The sequence below is a fragment of the Tenrec ecaudatus genome, chromosome 2, assembly GCF_050624435.1.
Source record: "Tenrec ecaudatus isolate mTenEca1 chromosome 2, mTenEca1.hap1, whole genome shotgun sequence".
NCBI lineage: Eukaryota > Metazoa > Chordata > Mammalia > Afrosoricida > Tenrecidae > Tenrec > Tenrec ecaudatus.
Window position 1 is genome coordinate 160,703,369 of NC_134531.1, and position 18,128 is coordinate 160,721,496.

Below are 18,128 nucleotides of genomic sequence, written 5' to 3' on the forward strand. Positions count from 1 at the left end.
TCCTCCCCACCACTATCATGACCCCAATCCTACCTTACAAATCCAACTAGACCAGAGCATGTACACGGGTACAGATAAGAGCTGGAAACACAGGGAATCCAGGACATATAAACTCCTCAGAACCAATAATGAGAGTAGCAATACCAGGAGGGTAGGAGAAGTTTGGGGGAGAAGGGGAGAACTGATCACAATGATTGACTTATAGCCCCCTCCCAGGGGGACGGACAACAGGTGGGTGAAGGGAGACAGTGGTTGGTGTTAAGACATGAAAACAGATTATATAATATAATTACTATTATATAATAAGGGTTCATGGGGGAGGGAGGAGGAAAAGGCGCTGAGACCAAGGGCTCAAGGAGAAATGTTTTGAAAATGATGATGGCAACATAAGTACAAATATGCTTGACACATTAGATACATGTATGGATTGTGATGAGCTGTAAGAGCCCCCAATAAAATGATTTTTAAAATGTGCTAAAATAGAAAATGTATGTTGTACTTTGTTTTTGTTCTATTCCTCTAGGCTTCCTTAGTCCATGTGAATCTTGAAATCATTAGTCTTATAGGAAATAGTTAATTGTCCATTTTTATTTTGCTATCAAAATATTTTCTTGCTTTCTCCATGAGAGAGAATTTTAGGAACAGAATAGGGTGGGATGTAGAAAATACTTTTCTTCATTGTAGTTATTACTTTTATTTGCTATTTAAGAATAGGCTAGTTTCAAATGTTGCCATTGCTGATAGAAGATGAGTCTGTTTGAAACCCGAGATTATGGAAAGGTGGTTACTTGTGTCTTCTGAATATTGATTCGGTTATGGGGTTGGTTGGCCATAGCAAATTATGGATAATAGTGTGAACAGGGTTCCGGAACACTTAATTTTGCTCATGAGCAATCTGTATGTAGATGAGAGACAGAAATGGTTGACACTCAGTAACCTGAAGGTTGACAGTCTGAACCTGAAGGTTGACACTCTGCACTGCGGCAGAGGCTTGCGGGGGTGGGGGGTTCTGCTCTGTAAAGATGATGGCCAAGAAGGCCTCCCAGAGGAGTGCTCTTCTGTGAAAGCAGGGTTACCATGAGTCAGAATCAACAAGGACTGGCTGCTGAGTTTCTTTCTTTTTAATTTTTTTAAAAATTAAAAAAAAATTTGTTATAGACAACTTTTTCTAAGTGTTACCTTTATTGCTACAGTTGGGCTATTATGGCATTAGTAAATAGGTGAAAATATTGTTAACTTGAATATGAAATCGTGGGAATGTAAACTTAAATAAAATGAGTGATTTCTCTATTTCCGTATTTGCAAATCCTGTTAGTTTGTTCTCTGATGATTTCTGAGTCATAATGACTTCATGTCTGTGTATATAATTTTTAGTAAGATTATTTTTGAATCACTTGTAATCCACCATAACAAATGTGTCCTTCTTGATTTAAAGCAGTGTAGGAAGGGAGTGATTTCTGAATGACATTGATTTGTCATCATCTGACTTGATGTAGAAGGGTAGTTTTGGGTGAGTGGCATGTAACTCTCCCCTATTCTTACCAGTGTGGTGATAGGAGAGACATTATTGAGTTTAAATAATAAAGTGACTTTGTTACCTGTTTCTGATTTTGACACATGCATCGTACTGTATCCAGTGACTGACTGGGTAATAGAATGTTATATTAGAAGTAGCCAGAGCTCACAGTTGTAGAACAATTTAAATCCTTTTAAAAGGACACAGTATTCCATGAGTGTTTAATAAATGGGTAATTCGTTTTGTTTCTAAATCGGCATGCATTTTCACTCGTCATAAGACATTTGCCATGCTGGATTCCGCCCAGACCAAACTTGCTGGCGTCATGTGGATTGACTAAGCCATCTTACAGGACAGTAGAACTGTTGCCTAGGGTCTCAGAGGTGGGAAATCTCAGCAAACATCTTTCTCTTATGCATATTGTTTCAGTCACAGGCAAAACACCAACCTTTCTGGGCTAAATCCATTTTAATTTGCTTATTTTTATTTAAATTGGACAGAATTGAGGGTTTGATTAACAAGAGTGAGATTGGCATTTTCTTGGGTGATAAATTATTTCACATTTCTAATAGCTTGTGACAGAAACACTGTAGGTTCTAGAGAGATGATTCACTTTTTTGGTAATTAGGATAGATTCGTAAAGCCAACCCCCCCCCCCCAAATCACTGCCATTGCATAACATTTTACTCACAGTGATGCTTAGGACTGTACAGAGTAGAACTAGACTGACCTCTTTACCAGAGTGGAAAGCCTCATGTTGCTAAGTGTCTTGGATCATGGTGCTGGCCTGGTAATGCTAGTCGGTTGTGACTGGGGACTAAGTGGACAATGTGCGTATTGTTTTTGTACCCCTCTCCCACCCTGAATATTTCCTTTTACTTTGTCTTCGTATTGTACATACATATTTTGGATAAGGCAGGGAAGCAAAACTTTCTGTTTAACTTCTTTACATATAAAATGACCACAAATGCTACTCTTTGTGATCAGATGCTATCAAATGGACTTTCATCTCAAAGCCACCCCACGTGACAGTAGGACTGACCTGCGGAGTTTCTTCAGCTGTTTACTCCATGAAAGCAGTTTGCCAGGTCTTTCTCCTATGGAGTCATCGAGTACATTCAGACTTATACTATCAGTTTGGTATACTATCAAACTGCAACCTGAAGGAATGAAAACTAAGCGTTTTAAATTTCCTTGTTTCTGAGGACTTGGGAGACCTGTATGCAAGTTCTGAAACTAGTCACAAGATGTGGGGATATCCTCTGAGATTGGATCAGAGGTTGGTTCAACAGCCAATGGACAGAGTGGACAATAGGACTGATCCCACTACGAGACACGCCATCCCTTGATGGCCCAGGGCCCTAAGGGGGATGACACTGAGGCAAACCACTAAAAGCGTGCGGCAGAGCAGCCGTGGGAGCAGAGCAAGGAGCCCCCGAGGGAGTACAAAGGACAGACTCTGGGGCCAAAGCAAGGTACCTTATTGGACCTGACTGAAGGACACGCCTAGAGATAAAAAATCAGACCTTGATCTATTTATAGGTTTTTCTTTTTTAAAATTGTTTTCTTTTAATTATTCTTCGATTGGTAATTTGTTTTCTTTTTTATTGTCATTGCTGTGTTCTCCTTCATCGCCTATCTTGCTATAGCTTGATTTTTTTTTTTCTTCACATTTATGGGGTTTATTAGGGAAGTAATAGGCTACAATCAGGATCAACTTAGAGGTAGCAGGAACGACTCAGAAGACAGCTTGTCAGTTACAACAGCTTCCAACCCTAACCAGACAGAGGAGGCCTGGTGATGTAGTGGTTACACACTGGGCTGCTAGCCACAAGGTAAGCAGTTCAAAACCACCAGTCACTCTACAGGAGAACGACAAGGCTTTCTACTCCCATAAAGATTGGCAGCCTCCTGTCCCTGGCTACCAGTCAGAATCTATTCCACAGTAGTGAGTTTTCCAACCAAGACCACCTCAGCTTTTGGTTGGCCAGGCCTGCAGGCAGTCTCACTTCTCTGCCTAGTTCCTGTCTCCAGGCTCCATTGGACCAAGCCTTTGTCTTAAGGCAAGTAAAGTGCTACAGCTTTCTTGGCTTTGCACCGTTAAGTGCTGAGTCATTATTGAATCCAGGGCTGTGAGTTTTTTCTAAGTGCCTGGAGGTACTCATCCTGGTCTATCAGCTAGCCTCCAGCACAAAGATGATCGGCTCTAGGTCTCCTGGTTCTGCTGCCTGCTTCTCTATTGCTGCTCCTCATGGTCACTTGCCGTCTTGGGTGATGTAGGTCTCAGTACGCGTCCAAACCTGCGCTCCATTCTAATCTCTTCTTGCTACTAGTCAGAGGCCCAGTCTGTCTCTGGCATGGCGCATTTTAAGGCTAGTGTGATGGCAAAACTGACCAGTCTCCTCTTTAAGGTGGCATACACCTTCATTTGCTTGGTCCTATCCCTGCAGGGTCCCAAATAGCTGATTTTTGTTATTAGCAAACTGTCCAGTCCCCTTCATGGGTCGCAAGTGCTTTAGTTGCATAGTCCTACCCAACGAGGATGGCTACTTGAGTGCGCTCACCAGTGATGAGATAAGCATCATGAATGGGGTGAGTGGAGAGGCAGGGTCTCTGCGCCCCATCTAGGGAAAGGGGCACAGCGCTGTCCCAGAAACGGAGACTCCTGGCTTCTGGTGCAGGCTTTTATGGAAGCGCCGCCTCGCCTTTGGGCCAGCCCTTCCCACGGCCGGGCGTCATTCTACCCACCCGCGAGTCGTCTCTGCGGTCCGCAAGCTCACGGAAGGAAGGACGGGGAGTCTGGTACACAGGCACGTGCCTGCTAGTGGCCACCGGCCTCCACTGCCCCAGCCTGTGCCCATGAGAGGCGGCCGCTCGCGGCACACGCGACCCCTGAGCCTATAGCTTGATTTTTGGTGCATATTATTATCTCTACAAATCTATCTAGATAAGATAGACTGGACAAATAGTCTGGAGGCAAAAACGACAGGACCAATGGTTGGGGGGGGGAGACACAGGAGAGGGGGAGGCGGGGTAAGGAGGTGGTGCTGACCAACCTGGGGACGGGAGCAACAAGTGATCCAAATCAGTGGCAACGAGGGTGTGAGAGGTCTGGTAGGGATTCAGCAAGGACAATGTAACCGAGAGAAATTACTGAAACCTAAATGAAGGCTGAGCATGGTAGTGGCACAAGAGGAAAGTAAAAGGAAATAGAGGAAAGAACTAGGCGACATAGGGTATTTATAGAGGTCTAAAGACTGGAGTGTACATATGGAAATATACTTATATAAGAATGTGGGGAAACCGATCTACGTGCATATATTTATAGGTTTAGTATTAAGGCAGCAGATGGACATTGGGCCTCCACTCAAGCACTTTCTCAATGCAAGAACACGTTCTATTAAATTGGCATTCCAGGATGCACACCTTCCTGACATGATGGCTGAAGAAAAATGTGTGCACATGCAAATGTGGTGAAGAAAGCTGGTGGTGCCTGGCTATCAAAAGATAATAGTGTCTGCAGTCTTGAAGGCTTGAAGATAAACAAGCAGCCATCTAGCTGAGAAGCATCAAAGCCCACATGGAGGAAGCACACCAGCCTGTCTGACCACAAGGTGTAGAAGGGACCAATTATCAGGCATCAAAGAACTAAAAATCATATCAGTGGGTGCCCACCTTCCTGATGTGATCACTGAAGACAAACGTGTGCATAAGCAAATGTGAAGAAAGCTGATGGTGCCTGGCTATCAAAAGATATAGCATCTGGGGTCTTAAAGGCTTGAAGATAAAACAGGCGGCCATCTAACTCTGAAGTAACAAAGCCCACACGGAAGAAACACCAGCCTGTGTGACCACGAGCTGTCGAAGGGATCAGGTATCAAGCATCATTGTAAATGTGGGTGGAGACTCAAAGCCCTTCGGTAGGCAACTGGTTACCCCCTTTCTGAAGGGGTGTCGGGAGGAGATGAGCCAGTCAGGGTGCAGGGTAGCAATGATGAAACATATAACTTTCCTCTAGTTCTTAAATGCTTCCTCCTCCCCCACTATCATGATCCCAATTCTACCTTACAAATCTGGCTAGACCAGAGGATGGATAGAAACTGGAAACACAGGGAATCTAGGATAGATTACTCCTTTAGGAGCAGTGGTGAGAGTGGCGATGCGTGGAGGGTAGAGGGATTGTGGGCTAGAAAGGGAGAACCTACAAGAATCCACGTATAGCCTTCTCCCTGGGGGATGGACAGCAGAGAAGAGGGCGGGGGAAGACATCAGACAGTGCAACATATGTCAAAATAATAATTTATGAACTATGAAGGGTTCATGAGGGAGGGGGGAGTGGGGAGGCGGGGAAAGAGCAGCCGATATTAAGGGCTCAATTAGAAGGCAAATGTTTTGAGAATGATGATGGCAACAAAAGTACATATGTGCTTGACACAATGGATGTATGTATGGATTGTGATAAGAATTGTATGAGCCCCCAATAAAATGATTTTAAAAAAAGTTGGTTCAAATAGAATAAACAGCTAAGGTGTCTTAAGAAAGAAAAGCAGGGAGGCCTGGGGATGTAGTGTGGTATGAAGTGGGTTATGAGCTGGGCTCTTCACCACAAGGTTGTTAGTTTGAAACTGCCCGGTGCTCTATAGCAGAAAGATGAGGCTTCCTAATTTTGAAAATTTGCATCCTGGGAAACCTAGAGGGGCAGTTCTTTGCTGTCCTGTAGCATCATTATGTGTTTCTTGAGGTTTTTTTGTTTTTAAGGAAATAAATTGTACATAGAAACATGAAGAAATTGCTTTGGTGGTGTAAGCAAAATGTAATGGAAGATTTCAGAAGTTGGAAATCATGGCTAGATGAATTGCCAAGCTCCTCCGATAACCAGCTGTTAATCTTTAAATTCTGAAGAATCTAGGATCAGCAAGAAGACTTCAAGTCCCCAGCCCCACCCTCTTTTTGTTCTGAACTGAGAGCCAGGGGAACCAGCAGCAGCTGCCTGAGATCATTTCTATTTGAGTATATCTGCTTCAGGCCTGGGAGCCGAATTCCTGTAACTGAGAACCTTATAGTCATGCCTGCAGGCAAACTACTCTCTTTGTTCTTTATTGAGCTCATGGCTGTCATTTGGGGAAAGTCAAGAAGGTCTTTTTAGGTGTAGTTGCAGGAAAGGGCAGATAGGTTTATTCAAGGATACTGCAGACATAGATCAGGTGAGGATGAACACAGGACTGGAGGATGCTACTTTAGAAATTAACCAATCTCAGCCTTTTATGTTGTAATTAGAGCTATACTTACTCCTTTATTTGACTTTTCAGAATATTCTCTCAAATGAAAAGTTGTATTATTGTATGTTAGCTGTTTTTATTCTGGAAGTTTTTTTGACAATGTCTGACAGTAATTGAGGACTAATGTGAGCCAGGCACCTTTCTTAGCATTGACAGTAAGTCCTTAAGGAATTTTGAAGTGATTAGAATTACTTAGAAACTTTGGTGGTACAATGGTTAGGTGGCTCAGGTGCCAACTGAACTGTTGGCAGTATGAACCCACCAACTGCTCCACTAAGATTACAACCTTGGAAATTTTATGGGGCATATTTACAAAGGGGCACCCTCCCAACATGGGAATTGCACTGGGCGGAGCAGAGCTTTTGTAGTGTGCATGTCCACCCCCCCCCCACCCCCCAGGCGAGCATGGAGCAATTCCCTCTGAGGTCACAGTGAATTTTTTCATAAAAAGTTTCACTCAAACTTTTTTTTTTTCTGATGGCCGATTTAAAAGATCAGTGTGCGGCTGTGAAATTTTGTTTGCCGCTGGGGGAAAAGTGCCACAGAAATTGTTATGATGTTGAGCACAGCTTATAAGGACAGTGCCATGGGAAATACTCGTGTATGGGTAGTTTTTAATTTCAAAAAAGGTGAAATGTTGATTGATGACAAACCTCATTGTGGACGTCCATCAACTTCCCAAACAGGTGACAATGTCGACTCCTAGTGTACTTGGAGTTCATTCCACCAGGTCAGACTGTTACTTCAGCTTTCTATTTAGAGGTTTCTGAGAAGATTGCATAACAGTTTGTGACAAAAAAGGCTTTGCAGCAGATAGGGGACTGGTTTTGCTACCATGACACTGCACCTACCTGCTCATGCAGCTATCTCTGCACCAGTTTTTGGTTAAAAGACGGCGTACCTCCCTTTCCACATGCACCTTACTCACCTGAACTCCTTGCGCCTCTTTGTGTATCTGCGAATGAAAAGACATGAAAGGACAGTGATTTGAAGACATAGAAGAGAAGAAAACAATGAAGGAAGTGCTGTCAGCCATCCAAACAGATGAGTTTGAAAAATGTTTCCAAAAATGGAATCAAAGGATTTCACCAATGTCTTAAAGTGTAATGGAGAGTACTTTGAAGGTGATAGGGTTGTTTTGTAAAACAACTTAAATACAAGGCTTTTGGGGGAGAAATTATGTTTTTTGGGTATCCCTCATTTGTTTTCTGTCTTAGAAGGTCGCTGTGGATCAGCATGAAAACAATAGATTTGTTTTAAAGAATTATTTTGTTGAGTGGAAAAACCTTGTATATTATCTTTTCCCCATTTTATTTTTAGATGATTTTGCACATGTTGTAAAATCAATTAAACATTTGAAGTTTTAGTTTTCAGGTTTCCTTTGAACAGATGTTAAACATTTCAGGGAGATAGTGGTGGGTGTGAGATAAGAAAATAATTGTAATTTATAACCTATCAAGGACTACGACGTAGGGGGGCTGGGGGGAAAGAGGAGCTGATACCCAGGGCTCAATAGAAAGTAAAAGAACAATGGCAACGTATGTGCCAATATTCCTGACACAATTGATGCATGGTTTGTAATAATACGAGTTGTAAGAGACCCCAATAAAATGGTCTTTTTTAAAAAAAGTAAAAGATAACCACCATGGAAAAAAATTTTCCCCCCATTGGGGTTTTCCTACATGCCAAAGCTACAATTATTATTTAAAATTTAATGCCCGTAAATAATAATGTGTAATATAAGTCCTAACCTCTCTGTCTCTTATTATAATCCCATTACGAGTGGATTTTCTGTTTTGTTGGGTGTGCCTTGAGTTAATATATTTTGTGATATAAAGGAAATGAAGCAAGAAGCCAAAGAAGTAGATGGGGTAGACAGATGTCAAGAAGATGGAGGTGTCCAGGGGACTTGGTAGCAGATACTAAGGAGAGCCAGCACCCTGAATTTGTCCCTTTCACAAGGGACCTGTAAGGGACATCCTAGACATCATATCCAGTCAAGACCCTTACAAGCAACCTACTGTCAATTAACTGCAATTTGGGCCAATTTGCTGCGAGAGACCTCTTAATTTTTCACAGGTGTACCTTGTTTTTATTAAGCTTTACTTCGTTGTGATTTCTACATATTGAAGGTTTGTAGTAACTGCCTCAGGCACACCTCTCGGTGCCACTCTCCGAAAGCATGGACTAAATTTTGTTTGTCACATTTTTGGGCGTTCTCTCCGTACTGTGCATTTTTCATACTGTTTATTGCACACTTAATAGACTATCCGAGCTGAAACGGCCCATTGTTTTTTATGCAAGAGACCCCTCTACAGTCGAGTCTTGACTCCAGCCATGGCATTTTCAGTCAGTGCCTCATGCATGTGAAGCCTGGACCATGAATCAGGAAGACCCGGCAAGAGTGGATGGATGGTTCTGGTGAAGAATATCAAGTGCACTGTGCACTGCTGGAAGAACAATCCGTCGGTGTTGGAAGAACAATCCATCCGTGTTGGAAGAAATAACAGCCAGAATGCTCCTTAAAAGAGCATGATGAGACTTGTCAAGAACTTAGACGTTCTCAGGAGGAAGCAGTCTTTGGAGAAGTACACTGGGCTTGGTGAAGCTAGAGGGTCAGTGAGATGGGTTGACACACAGTGGTCTTAAACATAGGAACGCGTGTGAGGTTGGCACAGTGCTAGCAGGTGTTTCATTCTGTTGGACAAAGACTCGCTATTGAATTGGAACTGCGGGCACTTCACAACAGTCCTTAACATTGCAACAATCTTCATTTACAGGAAATGATCAGATGCATATTGGAAGTCTTACTTTGAAGTGTTTGTATCCAGCGTAAGAAAATGGAATATTGGAGATAATGATGAAATTTTGGTGATTCTCTCCCACTCCACCTGGCAATAAATTTGAGTGCATAAAATCTCACCCGGTCTTTGTGGGTTTTTTTAATTCTTCATCATGCCTATGCCCCTTTAAAACTAAGTGAGTTTGAGTTAGTTTCAGGTAAGGGGTATTCCCCTTGTGTTTGGTGTATGGCACGTTGGACATATTTGACCTATTTGGTTTTATTTCCCTAGGTTGAATTGACCAAAGCAATGGTTATGGAGAAGCCTAGTCCCCTGCTGGTCGGGCGGGAATTTGTGAGACAGTACTACACACTGTTGAACCAGGCTCCAGACATGCTGCACAGGTAATGTGGTGCCATCTAATGACATTTCAAAAATCGGTACTTATTTTTAAGATTCTTTCTCCCTTTCTTCATCACATGCTTTTTAAGGTTGTTGCATAATAAAATAACCCTTGGCACATTAAAGACACCCACCCACCCACCAAGAAACCACATTGCATCAGTGTGCTTAAAAAAGAAAATTGGAGTATCTTTTTAAAAAGAAATGATGTATGTTTACTTTAAGGTATAAAACAGGTTATGGAACTCCAATTAATTTTCTGTGTACACACTAGCACGTTTTTTTTTTTTTTTTTTAGTTCAAGTATCTTTTGTTGGCCCTTAGGAGTGTTTTCCATTCCAGTCTGTTGGGGCACCACGTCTTGGCCCCAAAGTCCACTTTCAGCAACCCTGGGGACCTTGCCGCTCCATTCCCTTGCTGTTCCGCTGCACTCCCCCAGTGCTTTGCCTCGGTGTGGTGGGATCAGGTCAAGTGCAATTTCCACACTGTGTCTCCAGTGCTGTCACCTGTAGAGGCATCATGATGGTCACTGAGGGGCATCATGTCTCATGGTGGGGCCAGCCATGTGGTCCTCTCTGTGAACTGGCTGCTCTATTTGGGAACATCATCCTCACGGCCTGGTGGACCAGGCTGTGCTCCACTCTCTCCTCCTCCTCCTTCATTTGCTCCCATGTACTCTGATCAGATATGTCCCTCTCCCGGAGCTGCAGAATCAATGTCCTTTGAAACTAATTCTTCTGGGGGATGGGCAGGAACTAGCATGTTTTAAAATACAGTCTCCTAAGTTTTGTTCTGAGGTCATCTTTTAAGAGTATGAATTGTAGTATCCACTAACTTTTTATTGTATAGAGTTATAGTATACTTTAATGGTGGATATGTAGATTGCTTCCATTATTTTTCTTGCTTAAGACTTCATATCGTACAAAACTGTTTTACTTATTTGGACTTATTAAAATAATTTGTTTACAAGTTCTGAAATCTATAGTTACCTGGCCCGATCTAATTTTTTTCCTTTAAACTGACCAGTTTGTATATTAGATATCACATGATTATTAGGTGCAAAGAAAGTTTATAAATTTTTTTTGAGCATAAAATTTGGCCTTGCTCTGAAAATGGAAAATAGCTTTTGTGCTTGTTTAAATAAAGCTTTGCCATTTCCAAAACACTTTTTCATCTGTTTCCTTTTTGATCTGTGCCAAGCCTTTTATATAAGGGTTTACATGAGAGCTTCATTTTATAGATAAAAATTGCCCAAGTGGCTTAAAAACTTGCTGGTGGTCACATGCCTGTTGCAAGTATGATAGGACAAGTATACACGCTTTCTTTTTTGTTCTGTAAAAAGGTTTTTTAAATACTATTAGAAGCAGAAGTTGAAAGAATCTACGACATGCATTAATACTTACTATTTCTTCATGTTCTAACTCCCCTCCCCCATTGTGTTGTCTCTAATTGAGATACATTTTAGAAGTGATGGAAAGTACAGCCTTTTAACCACAAACTCACTGGGTTAGGTTGATTCCATTTCATAGCAATCCTATGGGGAGAGCAGGGTAGGGCTGTCCCTGCGGCTTCTGAGGCTGTACCACTTGACAGCATGGAGAGCTTCTCCCACGGAGCTGCTGCGGGTGATTGCAAACTGCTCGCCTGGAGGTTAGCAGCCCAGTGTGGGACTAGTGTGGTGAACCAGGCGCCTCTGAAGCCTTTTAGTAACTTTAAATGTGGGAGGAAGAACAGGATACAGAGTAAATATGTGCTGTCTGACTGAAGAAATGTGTGAGGAGGACAGTATTGATCCTAATAATAGTATCCCTGGGTTAATGCGTTTGTGTGAGAGATGTGCTGGGATATTGTTTTAAGGAAAGCATAGCAATTGAGAAGGTAGGTGAATTAAGCTATGGGGAATTAAAATGTGAACTTCTTAACTATTAACAGAAACTGTAAAACCCCCCCTCAATGAGTCACTAGGTATTTCTCACATATATTCTCAGGATCTAGCAGGGTTCTGTGTAGAATATATTTGTCCCTAGTTTTCTTCCAAATGGAAAATGGGAACCTTTGCTTTAGCCTTCCTGGTAGGAACTTGGGTTTTTAAAATCATTATATTGAGGGCTTGTATAGCTCTTATCACAATCCAGACACATGCCCATTGTGTCCAGCACATTTGTGTATTTGTTGTCATCGTCATTTGAAAACATTTTTAAGTCATTTTATTGGGGCTCATATAACTCTATTTTTTTGTCTCCTCCCCCCTCCCCAACAACTCTTAGCACAATCCATACTTACATCCACAAAACATTTTCTTTCTACTTGAGCCCTTGGTATCAGCTCATTTTTTCCTCACCCTCCCTCGCTCCCAAACCCTTGATAATTTATAAATTATTATTATTTTGTCAAGTCTTACATGTCCCATGTCTCTCTTCACCCACTTTTCTCTTGTCCATCCCCCAGGGAGGGGGTTATATGTATATCATTGTGATTGGTTCCCCCTTTCTCTCACTACCTTCCCCTTCCCCTCCTGGTATGACTACTCTCAATATTGGTCCCGAGGGATTTATCTGTCCTGGATTCCCTGTGTTTCCAGCTCTTAGCTGCCTGTGTACATGCTCTGGTCTAGCCGGATTTGTAAGATAGACATGGGGTCATGATTGTGTGTGGGGGTGGGGTGGGGAAGGAAGCATTACAGAACTAGAGGAAAGTTGTTTGTTTCATTGTTGCTACACAGCACCCTGACTGGCTCATCTCCTCCCAGCCAGCTACTCTTCTGTAAGGGGATGTCCAGTTGCCTACAGATGGGCTTTGGGTTTCCACTCCGCACTCCCCCTCATTCACAATGTTTTGATCTTTGATTCCTGATATGTGATCCCATTGACAACTTGTGATCATACAGGCTGGTGTGCTTCTATCATGTGGGCTTTGTTGCCTCTCAGCTAGATGACTGCTTATTTATCTTCAAGCCTTTTAAAAACACCGGATGTTCTATCTTTCACCATCAGCTTTCTTCACCCCATTTGCTTATGTACCCACTTTGTCTTCAGCCATCTAGTCAGAAAGGAGTCTAGTCAGGATCATGGAATGCCAGGTGATTAGAACAAAGTGTTCTTGTGTTGAGAGAGTATTTAAGTAGAGGCCCAATGTCCATCTGCTACCTTAATACTAAACCTATGAATAATGTATGTACATGCCTGTATTTAGACCTATAAATTCCCTTTGCCTCCTACTTCTTTTCTCTCTCTCTCTCTCTCTTTTACTTTTGTCCCACTATCATGTTCAGCCTTCATTTAGGTTTCAGGAAATCCTCTCGGTTACATTGCCCTTGACCAAGCCCTATCAGGCCTTCTACACCCTCTTCGCCATCAATTTTAGATCACTTGTTGTTCCCTTGTCCGTGTCTCCTCAGAACCGTTGGTCTGTAGTTTTCTCCTCCGGATTGTTTATCCTGCCTATCTTATCTAGATAGGCCTGCAGAGACAGTAATCACATACACACACACACACACACACACACACACACACAGACAGCAAAGCAAAGCAACAAAAGAAAAACCTGACACAAAAAAAGGAAAAGCCTATAAACTAGCTCAAGGTCTGTTTGTTGACCGTTAGAAGTATTTTCCCATTGAGTGTAATTGGGTGCCAGAACTGTAAGATCATTGTAGCACTGCCATCCTCCCTGAATTCTTGAAACTCGTGACTTGCAAAGTGGAAATGAATCTGTTCAGTGAGGCATAACTTGATTTTACAAGTCATAGATGCAGGCATTTTGAGGGGACACCACATAGGGGTTATATGCCAAGATGAACCAGAAAGCATATTCCTGCCTTCAAGAGCCTGGCCACCAGAGTGAAAAATACTTGCTCTTATTCTCAGTACTTGAAGATGGTAAAGTAAATTTCGTCTTCCTGTTGCATAGATTTTATGGAAAGAACTCTTCTTATGTCCATGGCGGCTTGGATTCAAATGGAAAACCAGCAGATGCTGTCTATGGACAAAAGGTAACCATGCTGCGCTTTCTGAGGGTGCCAAGCAGTTAAAATCGTTTATTTGTTGAGAAGTTATGCCATATCAAAATTTTTCATGATATATTCTGATTTTGTGTGTGTTAAATGTATTAGAAGACTGCTTTTTAATATCAGAATCATTTACTCTAGGCCGTTTTAAAGTTTTTTAATTCAGAATTATTGTAAAAGACTAAAAGTAGTGATTGACTAAAGTGTAGTAAGACCAGTTAAAATAAGCTCTGTGTATTTTGTAATTTAGCATGCAGATCTGTGTTAAAAGATATTTTGGTTGAAGGTTTTTACGAATTTTAAGGTATTAACTCTTGCATTAAATCACTAGGAAATCCATAGGAAAGTTATGTCTCAAAACTTTACTAACTGCCACACTAAGATTCGTCATGTTGACGCCCACGCGACTCTCAATGACGGTGTGGTGGTCCAGGTGATGGGGCTGCTCTCGAACAACAACCAGGCTCTGCGGAGATTCATGCAGACGTTTGTCCTCGCGCCTGAGGTATGTGGGCGAGCGAGTGTTGCTACTGCTTAGTAATCACATACATGAAAAAAGAAGTAGTGACGGGTCATGCATGTCTTTTAAATTTCTAATTTTGAAATTTTAAACTTACAGAGATATTACCAGGGATTTTACAGTTAATTCCAGTACGCCTTACCTAGACTCACTTTCTCTATTTTGATAGAGATTGGGTTGGATATATGGATTGCTTTGTGTAGTGTTGGCATCTCAACAATATTAAGTTTTCCACCCCAGGAGCACGGGATGCCTTCATCTTCCTAAATAAATTTATTCTTAGGTATTTTAATCTTTTATGTGATATTTTAAGTGGATTGTTCTTAATTTAGATGATTTGCTGTTGGTGTGTAAAAACAACTAAATTTTGCCTGTTAATCTGTACTGCAACTTTGCTGGAGTAATGAGTTCTATTAGCTTCCTTGTGAAATCTTTAGGAATTTTATGCATTTTGATCTCATTGACATTTCTGAAGAGCTCCGTCAAAACTGTTTAGTAGAACGTTCTTTTTGCATTTTCCTTTGTGGTTAGCCTCTCAGGGTACAGAGTGTCTTGCAGACAAAAAGCTCGCCAGGCAGTAGTGGCATTGGCTCTTATCACTTAGGTTGTGTTCGCTAGGTTCACCGCTGTATAATGGGGTGTTTCCCTAGAACTCCTTGAGACTGCAAAGGTTTTAGTCTTCATCATACCTTTACATATTAGACTAAGTGTTAAAAGATAGTGGAAAAAAGAACAGGATAGTGGGATTTCTCTGAGCTTTTTGAAGCCCCCTCATTAATTGGCATTGTATGGGGGAGAACTTCCTCATCTATTGATTATCACCTAAGGAATTTTAATTTACTGAATGAATTATCTGCTACAAATATTTTGATGTGTAAAATGTTCCAGATGTGACCCCTGCAATCTCTAGTGTCTTTATTCTTCTAGCATCTTCTTGAATTGTAAATATGCAAAGAATCAGATGCCCTGTGATGGTCTATAATATGTTTATGTTTAGCTCCATTTTTTCTTTTAAAAGGGGAGGCTGTAACTTCATTTTTATAGATGTGGAAACAGCTTCAGAAATGACATAGATGGAATCGAACTCAGATGAATCTTTACCAAGTGTGAGCAAGCTTTTTCTGCTACACCTATTCTTTAAGTGCTGGTATAAATGTTCTTGGATACAGATTTTTAAGTTGAAAATATCAGTTATTCAAGATTTTATCTTAATGGTTTGAGCTTTTAGCTGTGGCATTTTAGAACTTTAGCCCTCTGTTGATGAGGATGAATATTTTGAGTAAGCAAAACATGTCTTTTCACATCAGGGAAGGGCTTTCAGCCTCAGTACCATCAGTGTTTGGGGCTGGAAATTCATTATTGGGACTGCGCTTAGCAGCCTCCCTGGCCTCTGCTTGCTGGTGCCTGTAAAAATCCCCCAGTTCTGAAAACTAAACTATCAGTAGATTACCAGATATCTTTAGAGATTGCCAAAGGTTTTAGGAGATTAGTAACAATGATTTGAGTTTTTAAATGTGCTGAATAAGTGAAAACTCTGTTGCTATTTCAGGGCTCTGTTGCGAATAAATTCTATGTCCACAATGATATCTTCAGATACCAAGATGAAGTTTTTGGTGGCTTTATCACCGAGCCTCAGGAGGGTAAGGAACACAGAGCGTCTCTAGGAACGTGGTTCCATGCATGCTTTCTTTATCTTGTTCTTTGTCAACCATACCTTTTAATTATCAGAATGGGATGGGTCTTCCATTCAGATGCTTCCGTTTCATACGTGTTGGCAGAACACAAGAGACTCTTGGGTTATTACCACACTAATAGTAGCGCACTTTTGCCCCAGTTTTCACAGGGCACGGTCAAGAGGTTCAGCTGTGGGTTATATACGAAACCAACACAAAAATAGAGTCATGGCCATTGGATTGATTCCAACTCATTTCAACTCTATAGGATGGAGTAGAACTCCCCTCGGGCATTTCCAACACTGTTACACTTTACCGGAGTAGCAAACCTTGTTTTTCTCCATTGGAGCAGTTGGTGGTTTCAAACTGTTGATCTTGTGGTTAGCAGCCTAACTCTTAACCACACCAGGGCTTCTTGGGGGGTGTTACAGGGCACCCACATCTATTTTAATGACTAGTAACCATGCTTGCCCTCTAACTAGAAATACAATCTTCTAAAACTGTTATGCGCTGTCTTTGAAAATAGTCCAGCAAAGGGTGGCCATTGCCTCCATTGTCAGATACATAGAAACACTGATTAATAGTGTTCGGTTTTTGTATGATTGAGATTGTTGTAAGTGTTTCTTTCTATGAAGGGACTTCAGAAAGCTTGTGAAAGAATGAACTTACGACAGTGGACTTGTTCTATGGGCTTTCTGAAGCCACTTCCCTTTGTACTTCAGATCCGTGGATTTTACACCTACAGATTAAGCCAACTAGTGATTTGAAATGTTTGAGTGTAGCGTGTTTTAAGTGGTAAAATCACTCTCTTAAGATTTGAGAGGGACTCGGTACCATGCTATTTATATAGCCTTTACATTGTGTTAGGTATTGTAAATCATCTGGAGGTGATTTAAAGTATATGAGAGGATGTGTAAGTAGGTTACATGCAAATACTATGTCCTTTTCATGAAGTTCTTGTGTATCATGGACTTTGTTATCTGCAGGGACTCCTGCAGCCTGTACCGCGGGGTTAATGTGTGTTTGTGAATTTAGTAAGCACAAGTTAGCTTAAATGCCTCTCCCTCCCTTAGAATCTGAGGAAGAAGGAGAGGAGCCTGAAGAAAGACAGCAGACCCCAGAGGTGGTACCTGATGATGCTGGAGCATTTTATGATCAGACTGTCAGGTAAGGAAAGCTGTTCATGTCTGTGTGTGTCCAGGGCAGCGTGGAAATTGGCTATCTAGTCTTTCCCTTTGTTGGAGGATGGCCATATATTGGAATTATCTCACAAATAGTTTATTTTGTTTTCAAGAAAAGTCTTAGCTTTTGGTTGCAGGGCTTGCTGTGAAGCTCATCAGTTGAGTTTGGTACTTTGGGTGTGGCTTTGAGCTAATAAAAATATACCATGGGGCTTCCATAAGTTTGAGGAAATGCCACTTTGTTTTCATTCTGTCCACAAACCTTTTGAACCTCCTTATCTCATGTTACATAACTTACAATAGTATCCTAAAACCTACAGCCGTCAAGTCAATTTCTCTTTGTGTTAATCCTGTTAGGGTTTCCAAGACTGTAAATCTTTCTCCCACAAACGAGCTGGTGGGATTGAGCTGCTGACCTGCCACCACCACCAGGGTTCCTTTATTTAAGAATACTCAAAATCCAGACGCCGTCCTGGAGGCGTTGCTGACTCGTTGTTATCCTGTAGGACAGTTAGCCTGTACAGGATCAGAAAGCTCCGTCTTTCTCTCAAAAGAGTTGCTGGTGGGTTTGAACTGCTGCCTCTGCAGTTGGTAGCCCAACATGGAGCCTCGTATACCACCAGGGCTCTGTTCGTTCTTTGGAGAACTATTTGATTAGTATCTTTGTAGTGTTATCTTAATGGTAAGTGAATAAATATATAGGTGATTGGATTTCTGTCAGGTGCTTTGGGGCAACGATAATAGAGGATTTAAGAATTTTTATTTAAT

The 18,128-nt window shown here is 41.6% G+C and overlaps 1 protein-coding gene across 2 annotated transcripts in view; it reads left to right on the forward strand.

Annotated features, from left to right (window-relative positions):
* The window catches only part of G3BP1 (G3BP stress granule assembly factor 1), a 43,671-nt gene that overhangs the window by 9,446 nt on the left and 16,097 nt on the right, over nt 1–18,128 (forward strand). For both annotated transcript variants that reach the window (XM_075541852.1, XM_075541851.1), the window contains exons 2-6: nt 9,870–9,982; nt 13,890–13,971; nt 14,318–14,491; nt 16,056–16,146; nt 17,253–17,346. In XM_075541852.1, coding sequence (XP_075397967.1) covers nt 9,888–9,982; nt 13,890–13,971; nt 14,318–14,491; nt 16,056–16,146; nt 17,253–17,346 — 536 coding nt within the window. In that variant the 5' untranslated portion in view covers nt 9,870–9,887. The remainder of the gene's footprint in view (nt 1–9,869; nt 9,983–13,889; nt 13,972–14,317; nt 14,492–16,055; nt 16,147–17,252; nt 17,347–18,128) is intronic.